At 38.4% G+C, this 13,022-nt stretch overlaps 1 protein-coding gene and 1 long non-coding RNA gene across 2 annotated transcripts in view; one reads left to right on the forward strand and one right to left on the reverse strand.

Moving 5' to 3' along the window:
• nfatc3a (nuclear factor of activated T cells 3a) overlaps positions 1-13,022 on the forward strand; it is an 84,885-nt gene that overhangs the window by 30,291 nt on the left and 41,572 nt on the right. Inside the window, exons 2-3 of the mRNA XM_082161134.1 lie at positions 963-2,154; positions 9,709-9,871. Of these exons, the coding sequence (XP_082017260.1) occupies positions 963-2,154; positions 9,709-9,871 (1,355 nt within the window). The remainder of the gene's footprint in view (positions 1-962; positions 2,155-9,708; positions 9,872-13,022) is intronic.
• On the reverse strand, positions 5,813-8,470 carry LOC309492278. Its single transcript, XR_014203495.1, has 2 exons — positions 8,267-8,470; positions 5,813-6,588 (listed from the first exon to the last, which is right to left on the reverse strand). It is a non-coding gene; the product is annotated as an uncharacterized lncRNA (long non-coding RNA).

Raw genomic sequence — 13,022 nt, forward strand, 5'->3', positions numbered from 1 at the left:
CAATAAAGGAGAGAGAGAGAGGAGAGAAAATAGCCTGTTCTCTTTCATCTCCCTTATCAGCAGACAGACGCAGACCTTGAAGTGCCTCAATAGACAGTAATTATTTATGTGTTAGTTATACAAGCAATTACACTGTAAACTTCGGTAAACGTTATGCAGTTTCTGTGAGTGACTTCTTTCATGCACACTTCCTGTCTATGCTGGTACTGAGTACCATAGGTCTGGTTTTCAGGCCCTAATGTCCCTAAAACTGCAGAATTTGCTGTAGAATTTGTAGAAAGAAACTGTGGAATTGTATACTGGTCGGCAATCATATCGCCCACCTCTTGTGTACATATAAGCCATTTTTTACTTTTTAATATTTAATATTTTGCATTTAATCTTTTGTTATATTTATGATGTCTGTATGCGACAGTTAAGTATATGGCACATTAAAGGCCTGTTAACTGTAACTCAAATGTTCTGCACAAAAATTTGGTTTTGATTTTTGCATGCGATCTGTCTGTTTGGACTTATGCGACAACATTTTTTGCAGACGGACTGAAAGACAATACAAATTCACTCTCTGACAGTAGGTAGCACATATAGAAAAGCAAAAATACAGCCCTTTACAAGGGCAGCAGTGCACAGCTTTATGTTTCTGACACCTGCTTGTCATGAGGAAGAAAGGAAGTCAAACTGTATTTACATTTTTTTAACAGCTGTTCAGATTTTTGTTTTCATTATGGTGTTGATGAAGCAACGGCAAATACAAGAGTACAAAGACAAACAAGCCGGTTCCAGACTCTTCCTCTGCTTTTCATTGTCACTTAGCAAAATAGTCTGTTTGTGAGCACCACCAAGTCGTAGTTTTTGCAACTGCAACTGCTCTGGGCATGTAGCTTTTTCCACAATCTGTAAAAAACTGTTGCATTGACGTCATGTATTGTTTTTGATTTGTGTTGTTTTTGTTTTATTTTTAGATCTAGAAACGGATGATAACACTTCATTTTACATCCTGAATGTTGGCCAACCTCCTTTACTTGTGAACCAATCACACGGTCTCCAGCGGCATGGAGGCCCGCCCCCAGCCCAACTCATTGCCACCTCCCCCTCCCTGCAGGCCCACCAAAAGACCTATGAGCAAAGCTATGAGCATCAGGACTCTAAATACACGTCCACAGGGATGGGTGGAGGAGGGAACGGCCCACCAAAGGCCTTTGAATGTCCCAGCATCCAGATCACCTCCATTTCCCCAAGCTGCCAGCAGGAGATGGAGGCCAGCGACGATGAGATGAGAGCAAAGGGTCCGGATGGAGACTACCACGACAGACCTCTGTCTCGAGACCACCTATACCTGCCTCTAGATCACTCGTATCGAGATTCGTCCCTGAGCCCGAGTCCATGTAGCAGCCTTTCCTCACGAAGCTGGTTCTCAGACGCATCGTCCTGCGAATCCATCTCACATGTGTACGATGATGTGGATTCGGAACTAAATGAAGCAGCGGCGCGTTTTACCTTGGGCTCACCGCTCACTTCACCTGGCTGCTCTCCGCAGGCTGGACCACAGGAGGAAGTATGGCAACAGCAGCAGCAGCAGCATCAGCATCATCATCATCACCAGGCCTTCACTCACTCCCTTTCTCACTCACACGGCCATTCTCTCTCGCCCCGCCAGTCGCCCTGTCACTCGCCCCGTACCAGCGTCACAGATGAGAACTGGCTGAGCCCACGTTCACCTTCACGGCCCTCTTCGCGCCCGACATCGCCCTGTGGGAAGAGACGCCACTCCAGCGCTGATATATGCTGCCTGGGCTCTTTATCACCCCATCACTCCCCGACTGCCACTCCCGGCCCCTCGCCCAGGGGCAGCGTGACCGAAGACACCTGGATAGGAAGCCCATCCATGGGTATGTCCCCTTTCCAATGTTGTCCTTCTGAGGCTGACATCCCCTCCAAGACCAGGAAGACCTCCCAGGACTGTACAGCAGCAATCCAGACAGGGAAGGGCGATATGAGCATGGATGATTCTGGGAATGTATCTCCTTTGCTTGACTCACCTGGTGAGGATGCCATGCACGGATTAAAGAAGGATGGATCTGGAGAGCAGTTTCTTTCTGTCCCATCTCACTTCACATGGAACAAGCCCAAACCAGGACACACACCTATTTTCAGGTAAACCCCCTCCTCTGCTTTGAAGAGACACAAGTAAGAGTAACCATTATAGAGTTCAATGCTTCTTTCTTACAGGTGTTCATGTGTGTAGACATTAGCTCTTTTCTCAAAACTTAGAGAGCTGTATGCTACATTGTCAGTGGCCTTCTAAGGCAGCATCTAAACTGACAAAGAACATCATGTGACTGATTTGGCAGCAACTTTATTTTAATGGTCACTCACATGCAGCGCACAAATAGTGCTCCTTACATGCATAGGAGACTCAACTTTCAGTTAGATATGGCCGATACCAATAATAATTTTTATTTTATCTTATGTCTAATAAGCAATAAATGGCAGATATTAAAATCCTATTATATTTTGTCTAAATAAATAAAACAAAACAAAAGAATCTGTCATTTTAAATGCTTTAAATGCTAGTCATTTAAGGCATCACAACTTTATAAAATACAATAAGTATGGATAATCTAAGTGAGTGTTTGATGATGGCAAAGGAAATCTAAATGTAAAAATATGGGGGATTTCGATACCAATAAATTTATATGAACTAAAAGAAAAATTAATAACGATTAGTCACTCCTAACATTTAGAATTTGGAATCATAAGTACAAAAATGTTGAATCACAAGTACAAAACACATGTTGTTGTGGAAACAACATAAAGACAGTATTTCAAATATCTGACTTTAGCATTTACTTCAGGGAGTGAAAATATGGATGTTAAACAGCAAATATTTATCTCAGAAACCAACTCGTTATTTTTCCTTCAGCCCTAATTAAAATATTTTAAATATCAGCTGATAACTGGTATTGTACCTTTATATTGTGCATCCTTACTCCAACAGAGTTTAGCTTGTTGCTAAGCTAAAAATGCAATATTATAAGCACAAAAATCCCACAGGGCATACAAAAATACTGACTATGGAAATAGCCAACTTTTAAATAGAGCTACAGCTGTTTTTAGGACAAAACAACATTAAGACATTCTTCAGTATATCATCTTTTATGTTCCACAGTAGAAAGTCAGAATGACATGAGGATGAGTAAATTATCCCTTTAAACGTGGAGAACATATGTGATGCTGCTTTCTAATTTGGCAAAAACAATCTTAGAAGGCAGCATGATTATCCCTTTATTTCAGAAGCATGTCAGTGATACCTTCCAATAATTTCTAGGTAGGTAGCGCACCACATTTAGAACAGAGCTAACCCTCTGGTATTGTTCATTTGGGAGTCACGCTTGTGGTGTTCACGTTCAAAAGTGGCCGAACTGCTGAAATATAACTTTTTTTTATTTTCAGTAAAATCAATGTAATATAGTTTTGTTCAATAATATTTTCCTTTTTTTTATTTTATATTTTAAGAGAATTTTGTTAATAATTAATATGTATGCAACAATTATGGACAGTTTTTTCCCATTGTAAATAATACAAAATCATTTTACTTTTTTTTTTATGTTAAAACAGAGACAAGACCTTTAAAATCCAATTTTTGAAGGCAGATAAGTGTCATTTGGTGGTAGTAAAAAAAACATATATATTTTTTTATTAATAACACAAGTATGACTATTTTTTTTACAACCATTTAGCTTTTTCGAATCAAGTGTACATGTCAACAAAGACATCGGCAGTGTGGCAGCATTTTTTTTAAACAGAAAACGGGAAAAAAGTCGAATGCAAATTTGCGCTGTGCAAATTCTGTTTGTTTTCTTTTTGAGCCTATGCTTTATTTTTCAGTTATGCACTTTATTTCGTTTCTGCTCTTGATCTGGTTTGTTTAATAAATATTCTTTTTTTATTAAAGTGGACGTGCCTTTTGTGTTTAAGAGTAAAAGCTTTAAGTTAATAGTCTATTCGTGTCTCAGCCGCGAAGCTGAGCTCATGTTCATGCGAGCTGCACAGAGCGGCTGAAATTATAGTGTCTGTCAGTTATTATAATACATATGACAAAAACAATTGTCTAAATTATGTTGTATATTCCTCAAAAGTTATTGTGATAATATCACTAGTTGACAACAGTAACGTTACTATTTTCGGAAATCATAGGCTCTGATATTGCGCAGGTGCACGTGATGCAACGCTGTCAGAGCCGACAGACTCGTGTGACTCATTTCAGTGCAAAATAATTAGGTCAAAAACGATTTAATATACTGCAAATAGCCTACTAGTTTTTTATGTTTATTTATAATTCATTTAGGCGGACAACAAGGCTACCAAGTACTGCGCACAGTGCGCAGCTAATTAATTTAACTGGGTTTTTTTTCCTAACGTCATTTTTAGTCAAATTTTAGTCGAAAATTTCAGGATTTCAGTCGACCAAGATTTTCTTTGGTTGATTACAGCCCTAAAAATTAAAGAGCAACACCAGAGGGCTAATATACATTTAGAGTAGCATGAGGTAGTTGAGTGAGCCATTGAACACCAAGAGTTATAATTGTGTCTGCTATCCATATCAGAGCATCAGATAATGGTTGTGTGTGTGTGTGCTAGTCAGATGAAGACGCCTATGTGTGTGCCCTGGCCTCTGTCACCATAAATCAGTAAAGAGAGCGTGTGGCTGTGGATCGCAAATGTGTCCCTACCCACAGTCATTCTGTTATCGACCGCACCAACACAACACACTTTTTAACTCAGTCAGGCCCTTTCATTAATAATCCACAATGTATAGTAAGCACACTTGGTTCCATGTACAGCCAAACAGTCACATATGAAAAAGCACACAGTCACACAACCTCTTTCTCACAAACATGTCAAGAAACGTTCAGCAAAGCAACATGTAGGAGCAGTGTTGACTAACATCTTTATAGCGGTACCTTTATACAAAAGAGACATGATACTTGATCCCTGTTATATGAGCTCAGAGCTCTGCTGTCTGCCATTGGACCTGTATGTGAATGTGTGTGTGTGTGTGTGTGTGTGTGTGTGTGTGTGCTGACTGCTCTATCAGTCAGCAGCAATAGAAAGATCTAGAAGCTTGACTGGTTTAACAGATGGGAGTGCTATGGCAGAGTTGATGAAGTTGGCACAGCATTGAGCTTTAGTCTATTGTGGGTCTAGTTTAGGACAGCCAGCTAAACATAACTTACTTTCAGATGAAGACACACACCTGCCCACTCTTTGGACTGGCCAATGTATTAAATGGACAATGGGTCTCATTCACTAATAATTGCATAGATTATTTGTATTTATTCGCACAGGAGAACTTCTCATGAAAAATTCCCACCTAATTCACAAAAGATTAAGTTCGAACGTTAATTTGGAGTATTCTAAAAGAGTGACTACGTGCCCGAGGTTTGTAATTTACATAAAACACACCCACACCATGGTTATATAAGATCTTTACGCACATCCTTTCCTTTCGCTGCTCTCTAAAGACGCGCTCTCACCTGATAGCACTCTTAGCAAGATCCTCGAGCAATGCCAAGTGTGCCATCCTTAAAACAAGTTCAAACACAAGAAACACCTTAAATACAGACCCAGATATGTTATATTTTTTTATTTAATTTCTTCTTAACGCATTTATAACGCCACCCAGGTTATGAGGATTGAAAAGTATTGGAAACGTTTAAGATATTTGCGTATCGATATGTATCGAAATATTTATATTTTTGACAACACTAAATTAAATGGATCCATGCTGAATAAAAGTATTAATTTTATCCCCCCAAAAAGGGGGGGAAATAACTTATTGACCCCAACATTTTGAACGGTAGTGGTGCAGAAAAGTGTAAAGCAGGGGTGGGCAAACTTTTTTTTTATGAAGTGCCATTTTTATGTATCTAAACATTTTAAATATTCATAATGAAATAGTGCAGAACCTATTTGGGCCTATTTACACCTGGTCATTCATGGCTTTTAACTGATCGGATAGCTATCCGTTTTGTTCAAACGGTTCCATTTACACTTGACAGCATAAATGTGTCTCTGCATCTAATCTTCAAGTCCTGCACTATATGCAAATTGAACATCTTTTCACGATTGGATAGCTATCCGATCAGAGAAAACGCATGAAGTGACCAGGTGTGCATGAATGGAGTTTTCACATTCATCACAGTCATTTTGATGTTTGTGGAATGTTTAATAGGACTCAGTATACTTGTTTTGGTTTATCTCTGAAATTTATAGTATTGACTATGTACAGCGGAACAAGCTGTAAGCTGTCAGTCAGTAACTTGTATACGCGTGATGCGCAGTGGTCATGCTAATGGTTTGTTAGAGACTTTCATTGACTTGCACAGTGTAATTATCACACTTTAATAGTATTTATAACTCCTACCTTAATAACTGATTACTATGAGGAGTGATTACCTCAAAATGTAGATCTGTATGTAAGTACGAGGTACTTTATCTGAATGACATATATGCACCTCTCTCGTTTTTGCTCACATGCCAGCGATTACCCTACGTGCCAGTGTTGGCACATGTGCCATAGTAGGGCTGGGCGATATGGCCCAAAAAAATATCACGATAATTTTTTTATATCAGTCGATATCGATAATTATCACGATAAATGTCAAATCTTTATTTCTTTCAAGTTTAAAGGCAAATTTTTGCTCTTAAGTGAAAGTTGTAGAAACCAGAGCGTTATTTGTGGTTTTAAACTACTCTTTATTGTCAGAACATATCATGACAAACACTTGCCAAACAGGTGAACATTTCACAAATCTGAGGTAGAACATTCAAACATTTGTCATTCTTCCTTAACAAAATATATATCTTAATAGAAAAAAATAATTTATTAGTTTCTGTATGTGCTAATTTTTATTTGGTAAAATGTAATATTCTGACTGTTTGAGTTTTATTAAAATTAACCATTGGTCAGCCAGTATCATGCATTTAGATCATGATAACAACAGATAAAACCAGGCATATCCTACAGCACCTCACTATCATGGCAAAATATAACTTTATGGTTTCTATGGTATTTGTATGAAAAACAGTAGCCTAAATACATTATTAAATACTGCAATTATATTCCATTAGTCCTTTAATACATCGTCTACATTAATAATATAATACAATTCAATATGTATATACCAAATTTCATGGTGCAGTTAATATTACTAGGCTAACGTTACAGCAAATCCATGGTAAATGATGGGAATTTGTAGACGGAAAAGCCTTCTGACTGTATCGTTGCGCACAGTGTTGCTCCTGTTTGTCAGCGCCGTTTCATCTGCCTTTAAACTGGTTTAAATCACGAAGACATTGTGTTCTTCGCTGAATTCAAGCGCTTCTCACTGGATCTCGTGACCGAGACCGATCAGAGTAAACGCATCGGCTCTAGTGAGCTCTCGCTGCGCCAGAGCCCGTCTACGGAGAGCCTTGGCACTTCCTATTAGCCCCATTGTATCGATCTTGGTTGCAGTTCCATTAGAATTCCACTGGAGGTGATCGCGGGCGAGTGCAGACTGAATGGGAGTCTATGGGGCTAGACGGCTAAATGTGTCTCTTTCACCCAATTGCCGTTGAGAAATCTCAGACTTTATTGTAGGTTTTGCAAGTTCAACATTGGTTATAGGTCGAAAGTTGAATGAACGAGTACTTATTTCTTTTCGATTTCTTACAGTTTGAGTTGTTGTTGCCCATAACACGCTAGCATTCTGCTAATGACGTCAGCATTCTGACGTCATTGACATTTTAAAAGACTTTTTAAACCAAATAAGTGACTCTAAAAAATCTAACACCCAGCAATGTGTAATTTCTTTGCATCTCCTTTCGAATACAACATTCAAATTACTAGACAAAAAATTATATCCTGAGAAAAGTGGATTTTGAGGGTTTTTCGCCATAGACCTCCATTCATTCTGCACTCGCCTGCGAGCGCCCCCGCATGGACAGAGACGTGTTACTGCAGCCAGTCCAGAAACCGGAAGTAAGCAGAGAGTGCCAATTCTCTTCCTATTAGACATTCTCTGGCTGCGCTGCGGTTTGAACTTTGAGCCGAGCGGATAAATGGTCCGTGTGGCGCGCAGTTCAAATGAGTTTCGTTCCGCTTTTGGCGCATAAACATTATCGAACATTTATCGAACTCTTGATATCATTTTATCGAGAAAAATTATATCGCGATAATTATCGTTATCGTTTTATCGCAGAGGCCTATGCCATAGGTTACCAACCCCTGGTGTAAAGACAATAAGACATGCTTGAATAGTGTCTTTGATTTAAACTTCAAATTTACTAACTCCAATTTTTGCAATTGACGAATCTTCATTAATCAGAACTTCATAAATCATTCTGTTTGTTTCTGCAGTATTAATCGATTCAAAATTCTGTTTCAGTGATTCGTCAACACTCATCAGTGCTAATGAAAGTATCTATGTGGCATTTATATGTATTATATATTAAAATATGTTGTTTAATATGTAATATTTAAATGTGTAAGTTAATATTCCTGTTTATTGTCATATGTGTATATTAAGGATAAAGATTAATTATTTTTCCTTGTTCATTTTTGTGTACCGCAGTTGTGCATGTATAAGGCAAGTGTACATTTTCACCAAGTAAAGCTGTTTGGTTTCCTCAGGCCACTAGGCCACTATCGTTAGGTCACTACCGTCACACACTGCCTTCTCAAATTTCCCCTGACGATCCATCTCACGTTACCATGACAGCAGGGCATGTACATGTCATATTACAGGAGAGGGGTGATCTGGAAAGTAAGAGGATGTGTTAGAGAGCTAGACTAGGACAAATATCTGTGAAAACAAAATCAGTTAAAACATTGTTTGTTGATTTAGAAAATACATAGTTTTGCATATCCTTAAATGGATAGTTCACCCAAAAATAAAAATTTGGTCATCATTCATTCACCTTCATTTTGATCCAACCCTATATTACTTTTTTCTTCTGTGGAACATTACAGAAGATATTTTTTGAAATGTCTTATTTTATGTCAGTGGTCACTATTGGGTTGGTTACCAAAATATTCTTCTGTGTTTGGAACGACAGAAAAAAAATGGCATTACTATTGTATGTTACTAGGTGTTAGCATATAACCTGCTCTAACAATAGGTAATCATGGTCTTTGATCACAAGTCTTATTCCTAATTTTAAAACCATATTTCAACATCCAATTCACAGCTCAAAAGATCATGTACTTTTTTTCTCTCTTTTTTTTTCTTTTTTTTTTTTTTTTTTTCTTGTTTTGAGAACTTTCTAATTTGTCCTGTATCACAGTGGACAGGCATATGGCGAAAGACATTGTGGCACACGCACACCACAGCTTAACGATTTTATTGTCGAATATATCTAGGTGCAGATGCAAGCTGTGCCAAGCCAGTTTTTCTGGTCCCGAATCACATAGTCTTGCATAGCACTTTTTCATGGGGAGTGGGAACTGTTTCTGGCACCAGCACCAACCCTGGAAAAATAAGATTTGTTGAATTTCTGTGGTTGTGACAAGCAAAAGAACATGAAATTGATGCATCCTAAAATGTTGCATAGCTGCTCAATGATTAATCTTGTTTTGTAAGTCTTAATTTTTTACAATATCTACGACCCATCACTATGCATTGTGTAACTGCTCTGTTTATGTTGCTCTTGGTCTGTGTACAGGGCATCATCCCTGCCTCCCCTGGACTGGCCATTGCCAAATCAGTATGGGCAGTATGAACTAAAGATTGAGGTTCACCCCAAAGCTCATCACAGAGCTCATTATGAGACCGAAGGCAGCCGAGGTGCTGTCAAAGCCGCGTCTGGGGGACACCCTATCGTCAAGGTGAGTCTCCACAACAGGACTTTTACTGATGATGTCATTTTCCCTGGCTATATTTCCTGGTTGAATACATTTGTTTGTTGATTACCACCAGTGGTTAAATTTGGTTTTGGATTTTCATACAAAGCCTTATAGCCTTGATTTTTTTAGAACTCATTACGCTGGCCACAAAAGTGGGAACAGAGCGTGATGCCATCCGTTCCCTCACAGGAAGCAGAACTTGAGAAGCGAGACCACACAGAAAGTGTCTTCTATGTGGCCTAGTAACCTCATTACTGGTCATAAAATTCCTTTTACTGGGTAACAGCTAGTGCGGGACTGTGTTGGTTTCAGTTAGATCTAAGCAGACAGTATAGCAGTCTGATTAGAGACTTTATTTAATACCGACTGCATTTGTGCTACTTGTACTAGCTGCTCACCGGTGGGAGTGTACTTCAGTAGAGGTGATGGCATCATTTATGTAAAATGAAGCCAAATTAGTAACCTGCTGTATCATGTGGTACTCCTGAACGGATAGGTAAACTTACCTGGCACTCTCTTGAGGCTTAGCTCTCATAGAGAGACTGAGAGAGAGAGAGAGAGAGAGAGAGCTTGTTGGTAAATATTTTATGGTCTTGGAGGCAGTGGCCTCTTTTGTGGTAGCCTTAATGAAGCACATACAACTCAGGAACCAAGATCATTGAATGTGTGAGGAAAAAAAGAAGGCCTTTCCCCTGAATCATAACCTCTGGCATTGAATGGTCCATTAAACAACCACAATAAGAGACCTGCATTTCTGCCACGTCACACCTCTGTCTTGGGGGCCATTAATTGGCCGTCATTCCTTGTTTATGACCTTTGTTATGTTACCTGCATGATCATCTTTCATTATCAGACATCTCCCCTCTTTTATACTACAGGGCTGCCTTTACAATGACCTTTGTTCCAATTCCTCTTGGTTAGTTTGAGCCGTTTCTTTGTACTTTTTCTGGACTATGCCTCGTGAAATTTGTAGATGTCAAATGCAAAAGCAAATCACAAAATTTGGGGGGATTTCCTATCTCTCTGGTGTAGTTTGTTGTCAGTTTGTGTGTATGGGTTTGGGCAGTTTTTTTGTGTCCAAGGTTTTATACTGAAGATAGAATAATAAATTAGTAAAATATAAATAAAACTACTTTGAAGTAGTTATAATTATTTGAAATCATAATTATATTGTTAATGTGTTAATTGAGTATACTACTTGAAACCTGAAGTTCAAACTGAGCATCAGAATGGGGACGAAAGGTGAGTCACTTTGAGCATGGTTAGTGCAAGATGGGCTGGTCTGAGTATTGTAGAAACTGCTGATCTACTTGGATATTCACGCACAACCATCTCTAGGGTTTACAGAAAATGGTCTGAAAAAGAGAAAGTATCCAGTGAGCTGCATTTCTGTAGGCGATACTGCCAGCGGTCAGAGGAGAACGGCCAGACTGGTTCACGCTGATAGAAATGCAACAGTTTCTCAAATAACCACTTGTTAAAACCAAGGTCTGCAGAATAGTATCTCTGAACGCACAACACGTCGAACCTTGAAGCAGATGGCCTACAGCAGCAGAAGATCACACCAGGTGCTACTCCTGTTAGCTAAGAAAAGGAAACTAAGACTATAATTCACACAGGCTCACCAAAATTGGGCAATAGAAGATTGGAAAAACGTTGCCTGGTCTGATGAGTCTCTATTTCTGCTGCGACCTTCAGATTGTAGGGTCAGAATTTGGAGTAAACAACATGAAAGTAAACAACATCCATCATGTCTTGTATCAATGGTTCAGGCTGGTGGTGGTAGTGTAATGGTGTGGAGGGTATTTTCTTGGCACACTTTGGGCTCCTCTGTACCAATTGAGCAGAGTTTAAACGTGACAACCTACCTGAGTATTGTTGCTGACCATGTCCATCCCTTTATGACCACAGTGATCATACCCATCTTCTGATACCTACTTCCAACAGGATAACGCACCATATAAAAAAAGCTCAAATCATCTTAAACTGGCTTAGTGAACATGGCAATGAGTTCACTATACAAATAAGGTTTTTAGAAACTCAAAAGGCCATGCATAATGTACAGGGTTTAACAGTTTAATTAATTTTATTTCAGAGAAATGGGTAACAGATAGTTTCACTATATTGTTAAGTTTGTATAAACAATTATTTGGACTTCGATTTCAGTAGACTAATGACAATTAGTATGCAGATGTTTCCTTCAGAAAAGATATGTTCCTTCTGCATTTGTAGAGAAGAAATGTGCTTTCATGATTGAGCCAGTAAAAATGTAACAAATTATGTTAAAGGGGTGATGAACTGAGAAATCAAATCAAAACAGATTTTTGTCATGTTTGTTGAGATTTATTTCCCACTTCCAGCCTTTCATGCTTAAACATCAACCACCTGTATGCACATGAGAATCAGTGTTGTGCGAGCGAGCGTGCCTTACTTACTATTTCAGGGTATTAATGACTAACTCTTTAACATCATAGCCCCACTTCCCCTCACACTATGACTGAGGATGCATAATTATCTCACATTACTGAAGTCTGTTCAGTGGTAGACACACACTGATCCACCCACAGGGAAAAACTGCTAGAAAACCTGGCTAAATATCTGTTTGTTTGTTTGTTTGTTTTTTCAGGATATTTGATCATATTTTTACAAAAAGTGAATTAAATGAATAGGGAAACTACGTTCGTAGACAGATGCGAGCCTTAACATGTATTAAGCTATTATGGGTAATAATATACTGAACTGATATACTTGAACAGAAGAAGGTTAACATGTTTAAGCGATTGGCATCTATACAGTTATGCATTTACAAACTCTCTGAGAACTACTGCAAACAATCCATATAGGAAGATCAGCTGACCAGCCTATGTATCTGCAGTAATTTTGATAGATCTTAGCAATCAAGTAATACAAATGGTGGGTTTAGATTATTTAATAATTTCAGGTGATTAATATTAGTTAATGCATTAAGTATTAATTAACAATAGTTTTACAGCATTTATTAATCTAAATAAATTTTCTTTTCTACATATAGTAATACATTTTTGTATAACTTATGTGTTATTAAAAGTTGTTAATTATAAATGAGCAATTGTACATGTATAAATGAACATTTACCTTGAATTATAAAAACTGC

This window comes from Leuciscus leuciscus (genome assembly GCF_965113295.1).
Source record: "Leuciscus leuciscus genome assembly, chromosome: 2".
Lineage (NCBI taxonomy): Eukaryota > Metazoa > Chordata > Actinopteri > Cypriniformes > Leuciscidae > Leuciscus > Leuciscus leuciscus.